General features: G+C 44.4%; 1 protein-coding gene across 1 annotated transcript; it reads right to left on the reverse strand.

Annotated features, from left to right (window-relative positions):
* Positions 1–996: 996 nt before the first annotated feature.
* On the reverse strand, positions 997–13,916 carry TMIGD1 (transmembrane and immunoglobulin domain containing 1). The gene is made up of 5 exons (XM_008695315.2): positions 13,596–13,916; positions 11,239–11,517; positions 7,758–8,033; positions 2,209–2,312; positions 997–1,124 (listed from the first exon to the last, which is right to left on the reverse strand). The coding sequence occupies exons 1-5, from the start codon at positions 13,675–13,677 to the stop codon at positions 1,080–1,082; spliced, it is 786 nt and encodes a 261-aa protein (XP_008693537.2). The 5' UTR covers positions 13,678–13,916; the 3' UTR covers positions 997–1,079.
* Positions 13,917–17,091: the final 3,175 nt, after the last annotated feature.

Here is a 17,091-nt window from a genome sequence, read left to right on the forward strand (position 1 = left end):
AGACGCGATGGTAAATGGTGACCAAACTTTTTGGAACAAACCTCTGTTAATTAACGTACCCTTCAAGGAGAAGACTTGACAGAATCTTACTTTTCCTTCTTCGTAGCGTTCTCCATAAAAATGTTCTGCAAGGATATCAAATTAGTCATAACAACTACTGTTCAGTGCTTAATGAAACACTTCTTCATAACCTCTGACAATTTGACAGGAGTGAATTTAATAATAGCAATAAATACAGATGGGACTACATAAATCAAGGAAGTCCTGATGCAAAACTCTTGCTGGGTGAGACGGCCTCTCAGCTTGCTCATCTGAAACGAACCAAGAAATCAATTATAATGACGATCATGGAAATAAGGGGAAAAAATCAAAACAAAATTCATGCTCTCAGACAGAACACCTTCGTTCTTTTTACCCCCTGCTTACTTCTCTAAGGCTGGAGCCGACAGACAGAGGAAAGGAAGCTCCCCAGAAGAGGCAGTGTTCAGAATGAGGGCTGGGCTTCAGACCCGTTGTGAAAGGGGAAGGCAGCGTGGCTCCGCCCCCCCTCCCGTGAGCCCTCTCAGCCGTTTACATTATGTGGCAATACAATGCGGGCGCTTAGCATTTAGCCCAAAACTTCCTAAGTGGAGAGCAGGCTTAAGACCAACTGTAGCGGGACACCTGGGTGGCTCAGTCAGTCAGTCAGTTAAGCATCTGCCTTCAGCTCAGGTCATGATCCCAGGGATCTCGGATCGAGTCCCGCATCGGGCTCCGTGCTCAGCAGGGAGTCTGCTTCTCCCTTTGCCTGCTGCTCCCCCCTGCTTGTGCTCTCTCTCTCTCTCTCTGGCAAATAAATACATAAAATCTTAAAAAAAAAAAAAAAAGACCAATGGTAGTATTCTCAGTTCTAGGCAAACTTCCAACCTAGCCTCACCTGTTTTCCTCTAAAGTGGAGGCAGGTTCTCCTCCCCCCTCCGTTCTTGTCTGAACCTCTTCACCTCCCAGCACCTCCCGTCTCAGGAGGAGTTTGCCCGGGATGACACACACCACTGCTACCGATCTGCTTATGGGAAATCACTGGCCCCAGCCCCGAGTACTTACAAAGCTGTGTCTCTTTGAGGACCCTCATCCTTTATGCACAGCTAAAAGCAAACACAAGGGGGATGAGTTTGCCTGCTTTTCTAAGGCTGTGTATAAACATTGTGAACGCACCAATGTGGCTCAAGGGATAGGAAGCCCAAATGTCTGTTACTCTCCTACCGAGAAAACTACTCATCAGTCCGGAGGTGGCTGGAAACACAGACACCTCTGCACGGTTGCAGGGCTTACGTTTTCGGCCATATTAAGTATTTCTATCGAACCTACAGAAATGTAATTCTTAAATCAAAATGCTTTCCCAGGATTCTTAGGTAGTTGAATATTTCTTATTACTCTCCTTTTCTTTCTTTCTTCCTTTTTCTTTCCCCCAGGAAAAAAGTTGCTTTGGATTGGCACCAGGGGGTGGGTGTATTTCTTCTTGGGAGACATTGTTGCCCTGAATCACGCCCAGTTACCATATGTTTCAGGAAGAATGCATCTCGCTGCATAACTAACAAGCCTAGACCATACTGGCCTTTTCTTAGAGGCTTCCTGTGGCACTGGAATAACTGGTGGAGCCAAACGCAGGGCATTCAGCTATGCACACACACTCTGCACCAAGCTGCACACACACTCTGCACCAAGCTGCACACACACTCTGCACCAAGCTGCACACACACTCTGCACCAAGCTGCCCAGCAAGGCGAGCCACTCAACAATGCAAGCTGCAGCCCACGGCCACCAGGGCCTGTGGCTGCTCTCAGAAGGTGAGCAGCAAGTGCCACTGCTTTTCATGCAGCTCTCTGGACCCACAGCAAACGTTTCTCTGTATATTTATTTATTATGCCGAAGGCACCATAGCAACGAGAAGGGGTAATTTAAAAGGAAGAATAATCAGCCCTCAATTCCCTACTGCTAACAGCACAGCTATTTTCATCCAGGTTTTGTTCCGATGCATTTCCATTCTTTGTTAAAGCTGTACTCATAATAACTGTACAATTTTTATTCCCTTGAGCAACTTCCATCTTAGATCTTTAGAGAGACCAGACTGTCCAAGTATGGTTCCCAGCTCCATAGTCACGTTGACAGCCAGTTCTCTGCCTGTATGGACATGGCTTTTTACCTAAATAGCTTAGAATACTTAAATACCTTCATTATTCTTTTTCTTCTAGCAATCAGTCCAAAGCACAACGTCAGAAAGACCACAGTACACGCAGCAATAATGGGTTCTATCGGCATCGTCACAGTTCTATCTGTTGGAGATGCAAACACAAGGAACAAGAGCCAACATTGAGACGAGTCTAGTTTATGTACTTCTGCCACGTCCCAGCCACGGTGCCTTCACTTAACACGGCGCATCCTCTGAATTAAAGCGTCCAAACCACCCAAGAAGGTAGGGGTTACTCCCTCATTTTACAGGCGAGGAACCACTGATCCAGAGTCACAGAACTAGTAACTCGCAGAGATAGGCGTTGGATCCATTCCTTTGTGGAAGGATAATTTACTGCAATATGAATCACTCCCCCAAACAGGAAGTCAGACCATGTTGTGCTTTCTTCATCCAAAATGTCTGCCACACAGAAAGCAGAAATAGGCTGAAATCAATGGTTTTTCCTGCACTTTGAAAAACCCAAAAGATATTAGGAGATATCTCCAAGGGGGGAAATAAAGGAGGGAGAAAGGACTTAAAAGCAAAAAGAGAAAACTTGAGGGGTGTCCGGCTGGCTGGCTCAGTCGGAAGGGCATGCAACTCTCGGTCTCAGGGTTGTGAGTTTGAGCCCCATGTTGGGTGTAGAGACCCCTTAAAAATAAAATCTTAAGAAGAAGAAGGAGGAGGAGGAGGAGGAGGAGGAGAGGAGACAAGTGGAAGAGCCTGCTGGACTAAGGGCTCAAGAGGCCTGTGGGCCCGAGGAGCAGTACTGTGCTGGTGCCCCAAGCAGGTGACAAGACATTCCACAGGGCGGCTGTCTGGTGCCCCTAGGGAAGTAGGACTCTAAGCACCAGCCTTCCCCACCTTGGCTAAAGATGTTCTTACCTTTCTAAATGACACGGAAGTGCAGAGTCTACTTCTAACTTGGGCTAGAAGGAGATCGGCAGCAATCATGTCCGCCTAGACATGTTCCCTCATTTTCTGAACACCTGGGAACCCCCGAGCTGTTTTGTTCGTCAGGCACGATGGGCGCCGTGCCTATGCTTGCAAGCTTCCCAAAAGCCTATGAAAATAGTTGAGACCTGGGAAAAAATTGGTTCCGGGATTCCTGGGTGGCTCAGTCAGTTAAGTGTCCAACTCTTGGGTAAGTGTCCAGCTCATTCTCAGGTCATGATCTCGGTACCCCCGCATCAGACTCCCAGCTCCGTGCAGAGCCTGCTTCAGATTCTTTCTCCCTCCCCTGCTGTCCCTCCCTGCTTGCACTCTCTCTCTCTCAAATGAATAAAATCTTAAAAATATACATATATAGGTTCCAAAATATGAAAATAAAGTGGCAAAATTAGTCAAAATTAATAAATGTTGAAACATCTATAAAATGTAACTTTGTGTCAACTGTAATCCAACTGTTATATAATAATAATAATATTCAAACCCCAAGAACCAAATTAATAACTTATTTATAATAAAATGTGAAATATATGCAAGTTACAAACATCCTTTCAACATTTTAACAGAAAGTGTACTTAACGTGCTTCATTTTAATGTTTGCGATGATATGGGATGAAACTTTTTTTTAAAAGATTTTATTCACTTATTCATGAGAGACAGAGAGAGTGAGGCGGAGGCAGAAGCAGGCTCCTCAAGGAGCAGGGAGCCTGATGCAGGACTCGATCCCAGGACCCCGGGATCATGACCTGAGCCTAAGGCAGCCGCTTAACCATCTGAGCCCCCCAGGATGAAAGCTTCAAAAGTAACAGTGCTTAATTAAGATCAACAAAGACATTTAAATGACCCAGTCTAAGCCCCTGGAGTCACCCTAGGAGGGGGAGGGGCTCCAATCTTGGCCAAGATAATATTTTAGAAATTTATAAGAGATAAAAAGTGTGCTATTTATTGCACAATTGAATTCGTAGATTGAGTGTAATCAAGACATTTTTACTGAACAACTACTGTGTAGTGGTGCTGTGCTCAGTCCTGCAAAGAATCGGCCGCGGAAGGCTCCTGCCTGCAGGGAGCTCACGTGCTAGTCGTGAGACAGACATACAACAGACAGAACCGCAGACCGAAGTCAGTGTTAGAAAGGACACAGGTTCACACGATGGTATCTGACAGGCAAAAGGTGGGGAGGAGGGAAGAGGAGACTTAAATCTCATTTCAAAGCCCAAGGCCTATATTCTTCAAGGTTATAAAATAGGGTTTATCCGGGGTGCCTGGGTGGCACAGCGGTTAAGCGTCTGCCTTCGGCTCAGGGCGTGATCCCGGCGTTATGGGATCGAGCCCCACATCAGGCTCCTCCGCTATGAGCCTGCTTTTTCCTCTCCCACTCCCCCTGCTTGTGTTCCCTCTCTCGCTGGCTGTCTCTATCTCTGTCAAATAAATAAATTAAAAAATCTTTTAAAAAAATAGGGTTTATCCCTTCATAATTGTGGGACGCACTCACCACTTACCTTTTACTTGTTTTCTTCTTTATTATTTGTCTGGTTCCTGCTCAGGATAATTAGGGGGAGTAAGTAGATTGAGCACCCTTTACTCTTGCTCTCTTTCAGCGGTTACTTAAAATTTTTCTCGTGAGGGTGCGAGTTGCTCCAGTACCCTGGAGAACTTCCCGGCGGGCCTTGCCGTAAGCCCTGGCTCTATAACAGCCAGCCCTGAGAGACACCAAAGGGCCCTCACCTTCTTAGGGACCCCTTCCCCTTTCAGTGCCAAGGAAAGATGTCAAAATGGAGGGGAAGCCAAGGAAGGACAATTAGGAGAAGAAATCAGAAATCAGTCACAGCTCTGAATATTTTTACCAAGCTGAATAAAAAGAAGCCACCCATGGCAGCTCTCACTCCATAAACGAGCTGAAATAAACCGCCTGACCCACAGGCTCACTGTGGATTCCAAGTTTCCCATGACAGCGACTTTGGCAAGTTTAAGTCCAAGGCCCCTGGATTCACCCTCGGAGGGGGAGGGGCTCCGATCTTGGCTAACATACGAGTTGAGGAATTTCTAGGAAATAAAAAGGGTGCTGCATCTCTCTTGCTGTCCTGTTCTCCTCTCTTATTTGTAACCAGAGTTGGTATTTTTTCCCCTCCGTATTTATTAGGCAAGATGATCCCAACACACAGGCTACACTCGCGGGCTCAGGCTCCGGGCTTTCACTTGTAGCTTCGCGCGGCCTCCTTTAGCAGCGACCCTGCAGAGCGCCGAGCCGGGAGGGGCTCCCAGCAAACACATTGACCTGAGCGCCGGCGGCCGAGCGCTCAGCGCCGTGAAGGCAGCCCACAGCCAAGGAAATCACAGAGCAGGAAGAAATCAGAAAAACAAGTTGGTTTGGAAGAGCTCCACCCCAAACAGGATCCTGCCCACCAAAAAGCCAAGTTGCCAAGCTAGCATCCTGCTTGCCACACGAGTTGTAGGGGGTTTTGTTTTGTTTTTTGTTTTTGTTTTTTTTTTATGGCACAGAGCACTTGTGATTCCTTCTTGACCGAGACGGATGGTGCAGCTCCCTCATCTCTGCACGTAACTTTTACAGCCGGTGAGCATGGCCTGGCCGGAGGTCCCCACCACCCATGCTTTGGAAGGGAGGTGAACAGGCCCGGCTTCAACAAGGTGTCTCCTCCGCCACTTCTGATCCCAAGAGTAGTTGGGTTATTTGTGGGTTTGGTTTTGAAAGCAAGCAGCCCCTGGGCACACCGTCACCGCTCGGCAGGACAAAGTACTGACCGCGCCAGCGATCACAGGAATGGGCATTCAGCTGGGTTGGTGTCCCTGACCTCCCCGTGAGGGCGAGGAAATAAGCCCCGTGGTCACATCGTCCAACATTTCTGGCAGGGGTTCAGCTGGCTTCCCAGGCACTAGCAAGAAAGGCAATGTGTGGGCACAGGGAAGCAAACGACAAAGTGAATAATGTTCTAACAAGAAGTAGGAGCCTCGGCTTGCTTGGCCGCTCTTAGCGCTCTGGCCTCGGAGCAGCAGATGTGTGCATGAACATTTCTGCACCTGCTGCACCAGGTATCTTGCCTTTCTCTTTCTCATTTTTTTTCAGAAAAATGAAATTTTATTTCAACCAATCCATATTATCCAATTAGAAGAAGAAGGGACTTACTAAAATGTACCCAAACTAAGGCTTTCTAACCAGAAAAAGAGCTTGCCCGAGTTTGCAGATGACATGGTCTGATAGGTCTCTCAACTTCATAATTGCGGTTTTAACATGAAAGCAAACTTCAAAGATTTTTTAGTATGTTTTGGCCTGTGTATTCAGCAACTAAAATTGACAGGTAAGGGTCTTAGTACATGGTTGTTTCAAATTAAAAGAGATGTTATCTAAGAAAACTTAACTATATTAACCAAACTTTCAGAATCTGTATCAAAAAGGAAGTTATTTTTGAACTTGGATTCGTAGCAACAAAGGATGATTGACAGGCTTGACTGCTGCCAATTTCCGTCTCGCGCTGTCCTGCTTCAACGTCCAAAACTTTCCAGGGCTAGGGCAGTGTCTGCAGAAGTCCTCGAGACTCTACATCCTCTCCGGGTCTTTCCTGCTGTGCTTAGACTGTGGCTCCCTTTATCCTGCTACCAAGACGGCTGCTCGTCTTCCAGTTATCACGGCTGTAGTCTGGAAAATCTCTTTTCGTGCTGCTCACCTCAAGGTCGATTTTTGCCACAGTAGCCCGTGGTAAGTGGAGGTATAGAAACCCTGGTCTGCATTCCATTCGCTCTCTGACCTCATTTCTTTCTCCTGTTTTCCTTGCTTTCTCTGCTCAGGTCCCCCTTCTCTTTGTGTATGAATGAAGAACACTTGGAACTTCATTTGTTCCCTGTTACTTATTGCAAGGGTGAAAAATCTGGGTAGGTGTAGCATGAAGCCAAGAGAAAGACCTTTTTTGCACCATCTTCCCCCTTCCTCGCTACTGCTTGGGCTATAGATTACAACTTCAGTGTTAGGAGTGATTTTAGAGACTCACGTTCTTACCTACCTTTCTTCTCTTTGTGTTTCTTTTTTTTTTTTTTTTAAGATTTTATTTATTCATTTGACAGAGAGAGAGACAGCCAGCGAGAGTGGGAACACAAGCAGGGGGAGTGGGAGAGGAAGAAGCAGGCTCATAGCGGAGGAGCCTGATGTGGGGCTCAATCCCACAACGCCGGGATCACGCCCTGAGCCGAAGGCAGCCGCTTAACGACTGAGCCACCCAGGCGCCCCTCTCTTGGTGTTTCTGACATCTCTTTCTGTTTGTCATTAGGCTGTAAACTCAAAAGTCCAGTTCCTACGAACTTTGTTGCCCAGGAGAATTCATGAAAGGTACTCCTCCCCAAAAGCCAACCAGAATTGACTTCCAGCACTTGGTTCTAAAAAGGACCTTTGCTCAAAAAGCGGTGTTTTATATGGAATGAGTACCCTAAATGGAAGAATTGGAATTCTTAGTGGAAATTCCTTGGCTCGGCATGACTCTCCGAAGAAAATCATAGCTACTAATCGTAATTGTCATCATCATTTGTTGCCACAAAACTCTTTATGAACACCTGTTCTGACTTTTGGCTCACTGTTACTTAGAAGGAGAGTTACCTTTGACGATGAGGTGGAAGTCCCTGGTCTCCATCTGCAGGGATGAATTTGCAACACAGCTATAGGTTCCATTGTCGGATTTCTCGGCTTTGGTGATGGACAGTTGAAGAGACTCACTCGTCTGAAGGACTTGGTAATTTTTCTCTAAATTCAGGATGCTACCGTTTTTGTACCACATCATTTGAGCCGGGGGGTTGGATTTCACACTGCAGACCAACTTCGCATCACGGCCTTCCTCAACGGTTTGGAAGTCATCTCCACTTAGAATCGGGGGAACTGCAAGACCCAAGCATTTAGGTTGAATTAGTAGGTAAGCAGTAGTTTACTGTCAACGTTCAAGATCTTCCTTCAGTCTTTCTCACGCAGTCATTCATTCATTTGACAAAAATTTATTGAGTACCTACCCTATGCCTGGACTGCAAACTGGGGATACAATGGTAAAGAACATATATCCAGTTCCAAACCTCATAGAACTTCTATGTGGTAGAGAAGATGAACCACGAAACAAATGTATATAGTAATGAATCTGGGGCACCTGGGCAGCTCAGTCATTTAAGCGGCCGAATCTTGGTTTCGGCTCAGGTCATGATCTCATTGGTGGTGGGATCAAACCCCATGTCTGGCTCGACACTCGGGGAGGAGACTGCTTGAAGTGTCTCTCCCTCTGTCCCTCCCCCCACTTGCACACACGAACACTCTCCGTCTCTCTCTCTCAAATAAATAAATCTTTAAAAAAAATAATGAAGGGCACCTGGGTGGCTCAGTCAGTTAAGTGCCTGCCTTCCACTCAGGTCATGATCCCAGGGTCCTGGGTTCGAGCCCGGCATCTGGCTCCCTGCTTAGCAGGGAATCTGCTTCTCCTTCTCCCTCTGCCTCTCCCCCGGCTTGTGCTCTCTCTGTCTCTCTCAAATAAATAAATTAACAAATAAATAATAAATAAAATCTTTAAAAAACAGAAATCAGAAAGAAATATGTAAAAAAGAAATATTTAAAAAATTGTAAAAATAATAAATCAGGACGCTTGGGTGGCTCCACCGGTTAAGCGTCTGCCTTCAGTTCAGGGTCCTGGGATCGAGTCCTGCATCAGGCTCCTAGCTCAGCAGGGAGCCAGCTTCTCCCTCCCCGCCTACTGCTCTCCCTGCTTGTGCTCTCTCTTTCTCTCTCTCTCTGACAAATAAATAAATAAAATCTTTTAAAATAAATAAGTAAATCATAAAAACTAATGACTGTGTACCAAATAGACAATGCATAACACTACCTAATAGTATAAGCCTTGAGTCTTTGCTCTCTGAAACCAATCTGCACTAATATGTTGGAGAAAACAGTATAATGTGAAGGAAGCAGGGATGCAGTTGTCTCTAATCCCATCCACATCATTTACCGTGACCTTGAAAAGTTACTTAACTGCTAAGTAACCGCTCAATTTCCTCATATAAAAAGTGGGATAATACCTTCACCTGCTGTAAAGATTAAATGAGATAATGCCTGTAAAGCATTTATCACAGTGCTAGTTACTACCATTGTGGCGGTGGTGGTGGCGGTGGCGGTGGCCACGGTGGTTTTGAGGTGTCCTCACATCCTCTCTTTTTGCATTTTATCGAACCACATTTGCCCCGGCCACATTTGCCTGTGCATGCTTGCTTTTCCTCAGTGATCCTCTAGAAATAATGTCCTCCTCCCAGAAGGTGCTCCACTCATGGCAACGCTACCATCTACGGAAGGTATGAGCTTTCGAGACTCTCTCATCCCTCCGTGTGAGCAAGTCCTTACACTCCCTCCATGATAAGGGCAGCCGTAGAGACATAGATGCCTGAACACATTTACCTTCACTAAATAATTCCAACCCTCACCCCCACCGGGGCTTTCCAACATCTAGGAGAAGAAATGGCTGAGGTGACTCTTTTTCTTCTCCATGCCCCTTGCATTTTCTTTTTTTTATTTTTTAAAGATTTTATTTATTTATTCGACAGAGATAGAGACAGCCAGCGAGAGAGGGAACACAAGCAGGGGGAGTGGGAGAGAAAGAAGCAGGCTCATAGTAGAAGAGCCTGATGTGGGGCTCGATCCCACAACGCTGGGATCACGCCCTGAGCCGAAGGCAGACGCTTAACCGCTGTGCCACCCAGGCGCCCCAGCCCCTTGCATTTTCTGGTCAAGGTGCAGAAGAGTAAGAAAGTGCTTGAAAAGTGGGCAAGAGGAAAGAGAGAGAGGTGGAGAAGAGGAAAGAAGGAGTTTGTATAATCTGCACACTGAATAATGAGACCCTGAGTAGGCTGTGCTATTAATAACTCTTTCAGAAGAATGACATTTTGTTGCTCTTTGGAATGAGCTTGAAATTCTGTATCCATATCCAATGAGGATGTTACATGGTATTCAGATATGTAGGAAGCTGCTAGAATAGACAACATAATTACCAAATATACCATAGCGCCTGTGGACATGTCCTATCAGTTGTTCCTTTTTATTTAACTATTTAAAGTTAATTTTGAAGCCTGTCAGCTATACGTGAGTATTCCCTTTTGGAAAAATTGGTACATTTCGGATGAAGTTAAGGTCCTCTTTGACTCCATCTTGTTCACTTCCTGGCTCCCCAAAGATACCCACTGCTATGAGTTTAATGTAAATCCTTGCAGATCTTTTTTTTAAAAACCAGTTTTTTAATACATATAATGTACCAATAGGAAATACATTGTATTGTTTTAGGAGGCTTATATAAAAGACTCTATTCTCTCAATAGCTTGCGTGTTTTTGAGATATATCCCCATTGAACCACAAAGATCCAGCTCATTGGTTTTAGCGTGTTACTATGTAACACAGGACTCTTTAATCATTTTACTTGATGGGCACTGTTTTCTTTTCTTTTTTCTTCTTCTCCTCCTTTTTTTTTTTTTTTTTTTTCTTCTTAGAGAGAAAGAGTGCGGCTGCAGGGGCAGAGGGAGAGAGAATCTTAAGCAGGCTCCACACCCAGTGCAGAGCCCCACAAGGGGCTCCAGGCAAGGCTCAACATGGGGTTCCACACAGGGCTTGTCGGGGGGAAGGAGGGCTCAATCTCACACCCTTGAGATCATGACCTGAGCCGAAATCAACAGTCCGTCACTTAACCAACTGAGCCACCCAGGCGCCCCTAAGCCAAACCAATTTTAAAAAGGCAAATAACCCAATAGAAAAATGGGTAAAGGACATGAGCAGGCATTTCACAGAAAAGAAACATGAACAGCCAGTACATTTATGAAAGGGTGGACATTTAGAAAATGAAAATAAAATCTCACATCAGGCTGGCATATTCTCAGAGTTTGAGGATACTCAGTGCTCGTGAGGCTGTGGGGAAACAGGCACCCTCATGCGTTGGGGGAACATAAACGGGGCAATGAGACAACACCAAGCAAATGTGAAAACGCACACGCTCTTCGTCCCAGTTCAAGTATCACTTGATACAGTGCAGACAACACAGACTGGCTAGCAGTGTCTTCCCCTCACTCACAAATGACATTCAGCACCACCGAGACGGACACCGACTGGTCCCTCTGCAGCTTGCAGGTAAAGGTGACTCCGTTGTCATTCTCACTGATGGAAGAGACACAGACAGAGCTCGAGTTGATTTTGTTGCCAGCTTTCAAATCCACTGTCCCCTCTTCTCGGTACCAGAGCAGCTCTTCCTCTTGGGTGTGGTTTTGAACAGCACATTCCAGAGATTCTTGGGAGCCGAGCCCAGTGTCCAGAATATAGTTCTCGGTTCTATCATTCACAGTTAAAACAGAACCTGGGAGGGCAGGGAGAAATTAACCTAGAGTGAATGACCTAAATGGCGTAAACGGAGGATTGGTTCAACAAATCACGTTACACCAGTGCAATGAAATACTCTGCAGTAATTAAAAACAGTCCTATTGATCTCTATGATTTTACAGGGGAAAAGCTCCATAATGTATTATTAACTACAAGAGGGAAAATGTTCAAATGATGGTTACCAGATTTTGCTGCACATTGGAATCACCTGGGGATCTTTAAAAACACTGAGGCCTTGGCTCCCACTCCCAGACATTCTGACTAATTGATATGACTGCAATCTGGGCATTGCATTTGCAAAAAGCCTTCAGGCGATTCTAATGTGCAGTGAAGTTTGAGAACTACTATGCACAGAATTAGCCCACTTACACACACACACACACACACACACACACACACACACAAGAATGCATGCATGCATACACACATGCATTTAAGAGGAAAAGTCTTGGGAAAAACCTCAGTGTGTACACTGAATAGGATTGGTAAAAATAGAGAGAAATAGTAGAGATATGCTTTCCAGACTTAAACTGTTTACTTCAAGGGGTTGAAAGTAGCAAAGGAAGGGGATGGGAGTGGGGAAATACAAGTGAAAAAGGACTATAACAAAATTGAAAAATACTTAAGACACAACATTGTGAATAGGCAGAATGTAAATTCCATCTCTAGTAATTACTCTAAGTATATAAACATTGAATATGGGCCAAAGCTGATTTGAAAAGATTTCCGATTAGGTGATAGGATTGTGGAAAACGTGGTCTTGCATTTCCGATGTTTGAATATTGTTTTGGCAGTGTAGTAAAATAATTGATGTTTTAACAGCTGTGGTTTGTAGCATAGAAGAGTTGTTGTAGAATGAATGATCAGGATATATAACCGTTGGTTTCCATCTCTGATTTTCAGAAATCCATTCACTGTAACATACCTGAATTTCCGTTCTTAACTCCCTGGTTCAGAAGCAAGTAACAAAAGCTAAAATTAACTTTAGCTGCCACAGACTTGCCCCGACATAACATTTGTTACCATGGTCTGTAAACACATGAACTTTTCCTTTAATATGCATGAACTACTGGTGAAAAAGATGTGACTGCTGCCTAGCATTTTTTAAAAATCTGGAAGAATATATATCAAAACGTTGTTGAGTGGTTATCTCCAGATGATGGGATTTCGTTTTCTTTTTTTAAAAATAGATTTTATTTATTTATTTGAGAGAGAGTGAAAGCGAGAGAGATCACAGAGCTCTGGAGAGGGAGAAGCAACTCGCCACCGAGTGGAAAGCCCTATGTGGGGCTCGATCCCAGAACCCTGGGATCATGACCCGAGCGGGAGGCATCGCTTAACCGACTGAGTCACCCAAGCGCCCCGGGATTTAGTTTTCTTTATTCTTTTTTTTTTAATTAAAGATTTTATTTATTTTGGAGAGAGAGAGGGACAGAGGGGGAGAGAGAGAAAGAGAGAACACGCACACACGTGCACAGGGTGGGGAAGGGAAGAGAGAGAGAGGGAGAGAGAGAATTGCAAGCAGACTCCCCCCGCTGGGCCTAGCCTGACAGAGGCCGATCCCATGAAATCAAGAGTCAGACACTCAACTGACGGAGCCACACAGGCACACCTTCTTTATCCTTTTATATATTTCCTTTTTTTTTTTTTTTTACAATGACTATGTATTACTTTTAAAATCCGGGTTTGTTTGGGGGAGGGGATCTACTTCCAGGTTGGAATACAGAACAAATGCAGGAAAGATTTTCCTGGAAGTGGCATGCTCACATAAACAGCACAGTTCATTTCGGATGTCGTTAGTAATGAAATGCATTAAAACGTAGAAAAATTGCACTGTGGCTCTAGAGAGAATAGAATATTTGCTCTGTCTTATCATATCAGACCCATAAAAATATTTTTCCATTTAATGTCTTATCATGTTGTCTGACTCCTCTACTCTGAACCATACCAACTGTGTATTTGGTGATTTGGGTCTTGGATTTTTCCCAATGCCCGCTGATCATGTTATAATCGGAAGTGTTTATTTACAAAGAGACCAAAGGAATACGAACTTACTTGTCACCTCACATGGCAGAAAGAAAATCACTAAGAGAAGAAATCTGCCCATTCTCATTAGGCCACTGATGTTCCACGCCATCTTTAACAAATTGACGTCTGATCTGCTGGGGGAGAAAGGGTGTAGTTGGTTCTGTACTTTGGTCTATGCTGAGTTTATGAACCTTCCTCTTGTCTGTTAATGCATTTAAAATAAAATCCCAGATGAGTCATCCCAGCTGTAACAGTACTCTTTCTAGTTTTTAATTAAACAATCTTGTTCTGATTACTGAGTTCAAAGTACTTTTAGTATTAAGGATTTCTTTTTTAAGGCAAGAAGAAGAAAACCACAAGGAAATAGGCTATAAGATACAGGGCAGCTGTAGGGCAGCCCTGGGGAAGGTAGAGCCGGTCTTCCCTGGAGAAATTGATAGAATGTCATTTTAACAGAAAGAGAGAAGAAACTTGCTTCATTCACAGACAGTCTCTACCGAACTGTAGTAATTCTGATTTTGAAAGCCTCTCTTGGGCCATTTTTGTAAAACTTGCTCTCTGCTAAAGAGCGTTTTTGAGACTGCTCCAAATCCCATAGACTCAAATGGTTCATACCTTAGCAAACCCTCAATTGCAACATGGCTTCTAGTCCGAAATCAGGTTAATCTCTGCTTTCCCCCATCCCACCACCATCCTTCCCCTTGGAATACGCGTTCCCCTTAACCCAGTATAGACTAACAATTACAGATAATAAAGTCCTCCCTTTTTTCCTCCTATGCTTTTGCTGCTGCTATCCGTCTCCCTAGATTCTTCGATTTCATTTGTGAAAAGCATAGGTATGTATTACCTCCTTTCAAGAGTACCGCTATAAATACGGTAGAAACACATGTTGAACGCTTTCTAGGCAGCTGGCACTGTGCGAACCACTCTACAGACATTATTTCAATCTCGATGAAGTGCCTAACAACCCTCTTGAGGTCATTTCTAAAGGTTTGGAGAGATTATATAATTTGCCCAAGATGCTGAAGACAGGAACTGTCAGGGCTAGGATTCGAACCCTGGACTCCCAAGGCCAGGCTCTTAAGCACCCTACTGGGTCGACTGATATGCTCCTCCTTTAAGAAGCTGCCATTAATCCCTTCTGAGCCCTGGCCTCTCCACAGACATTAGCAACTTGTAATTTTGTCCCTTTAATATCAATCCTAACCTTCAGGAGCTGGAATATAATTCAAATATTCACCTGCCCAGGACTTCTGTAGGCAGGCCCTGCTCCACCCCATCCCAACAGCAGCAAGCTTCGTTCCCGCCAGACTCACCCTTTCTGACTGGCAACCCTAGGTCAATATTTCAAGAAGATACAGTTAGTACTAACATCAATTCTTTTGGCACGCCTGGGTGGCTCCTTGGGTTAAGCGTCTGCCTTCAGCTCAGGTCATGATCTCAGGGTCCTGGGATCGAGCCTCTTGTCGGGCTCCCTGCTCAGGGGGCAGCCTGCTTCTCCCTCTGCTCCCAGCGTGTGCTCTCTCTTCCTATCTCTGTCTCTCTCTCTCAAATAAATAAATAAAATCTTTTTTAAAAAAATCAATTCTTTTGTAATTTTAAAACCTTGCCAAAGGTGCTACAGCACTGTAGCAGGGGTGATTTCTGAATCTGGTCATTAATAGAGTTTTCTCAAGCAGTGTCCACTGTAGGTGAGAGCGTAGGCTCCTTGGCAGACCCTACCCGACCCTATTAATTAAGGAGGAGAATTAATGTCTCCCCTTCCCTTCCACCATACCAGACCGCATCGTTTCAAAACGAATTTCCCTTACTTGACTTGTTTTTAATTTTCACGACTCTACTTTCTATACAAGGTGAAGTTTTACTGCTTACCTGCTGAGCTCTGAAAAGCTGACTTCCTTGGCCAATTGTTCCTTCATCTGGAACCCTGAATCCTTTCCCTGTTACCATCTTTATACTACTTGAATTTAAACACTTTATGACAGTAGGGTCAAGTCAGCAAAATAAATTGGGTTCAAAGTCTGTTTCTTTTTATGGATTCTTAGAGAAGACACTAACTAGGAAAGACATCTTCAGATCTAAGTTTTCATGTGTCCCTAAATTACTAGGTGGGGCCAGATATTACTAACAGGGATGTAATTATTTCTGGAAAACCTGACCTTGTGCAAAAATGTGTGGCATATTTCACCAAACGTTGCCATGTCCAAATTAGATAATGTACCGAGCTTGCATTACCAGTGACAAGTAATACCTTTCCGGCAGGATTTAAGTTGTGGAATGTTCCAATATCTCGGTTGCTGTGAAAATCAACCCTCCTCAGACTTGTCCCGTTACCATTCTGAGACTGTCAGATTTTCAAAGTTATCTAACTTGAACATGGTGGCCAAAATACTGGAAGATTCCACAACTTAAATCATGCTGGAGAAGTATTACTTGCCACTGATGACCCATGCCTCGTGCATAAGCTGTACTAAGCCAGGTAGGACAGGGAAACGTTCTTCGGGTTTTTTTTTTGGGGGGGGGGTTGTTGGGTTTTTTTGTACTGCACCTAGAAACGATTTATTTTCGGTGACATTAGAGCACGGTTCAGAACACTGCAAGGATAAAAAGAACTAAAAAGACATTTTAAATCTCATTCAGTCATTTTCTTGGTAGTATTATTATTGGTTTTATTATTTGAAATTATTTTCCTTATACTGCAGGATAAACACGTTTTTGAATTAATAACATTAAGAATCAAGAATTTCAGGGGTGCCTGGGTGGCTCTGTCGGTTAAGCATCTGTCTTCAGCTCAGGTCATGATCCCAGGGTCCTGGTATCCAGTCCTGCATCGGGTTCCTTGCTCAGGGGGAGCCTGCTTCTCCCTCTCCCCCTCCTTCTGCTTCTCCCCCTGGCTTGTGCTAAATAAATTAATTAATTTAAAAAAAGGAATCAAGAATTTCAGTATAAGAGGGAAAAAAAGACTTAATCAGAAAATCAAAGAACAAAGTAAAACACTGTAATGGTAAACAGAATTGAAAATGATTTTTTTTTTCTTTTTTAAAGATTTTATTTATTTATTTGACAGAGAGACGGACAGCCAGTGAGAGAGGGAACACAGGCAGGGGGAGTGGGAGAGGAAGAAGCAGGCTCCCAGCAGAGAAGCCTGATGTGGGGCTCGATGCCAGAACGCAGGGATCACGCCCTGAGCCGAAGGCAGACGCTTAACGACTGCGCCACCCAGGCGCTCCATGAAAATTATTTTTAAAACATACATTTTTTTCTAGGTGTACAGCCTGGAATAGCTAGAAACATTGCCAATCCTGTAGAAAAGAATACTCCTAGTACTCAGAATCTGGGCTTTAATATCATTCTTCACTACAATGAACTAGGACTCCTTGAGGAAACAGCTAATATCAGGACTGGGGCAGGAGAAGTACAAGGGGAACCAGGGAGATCTCAAGCCAGAAAGGAAGGATGTTTTTGAAGATTAATGAGATCCTATATGACAGGGAAAAGTTTTATACCTTTGAGACCCTCACGT

The sequence above is a fragment of the Ursus maritimus genome, unplaced genomic scaffold (genome assembly GCF_017311325.1).
Source record: "Ursus maritimus isolate PB19 unplaced genomic scaffold, ASM1731132v1 scaffold_24, whole genome shotgun sequence".
NCBI lineage: Eukaryota > Metazoa > Chordata > Mammalia > Carnivora > Ursidae > Ursus > Ursus maritimus.

What these genes read in the sequence shown, in the direction of transcription:
- TMIGD1 (XM_008695315.2), bottom strand. Translation starts at nt 13,677, where the DNA reads ATGGCGTGGAACATCAGTGGCCTAATGAGAATGGGCAGATTTCTTCTC. An exon ending in GGTGGTGCTGAATGTCATTT is followed by an intron (nt 8,034 to 11,238) that starts GTGAGTGAGGGG and finishes TGGGTCTTGCAG; the next exon opens with TTCCCCCGATTCTAAGTGGA. An exon ending in CTTCCACCTCATCGTCAAAG is followed by an intron (nt 2,313 to 7,757) that starts GTAACTCTCCTT and finishes CATCTCCAACAG; the next exon opens with ATAGAACTGTGACGATGCCG.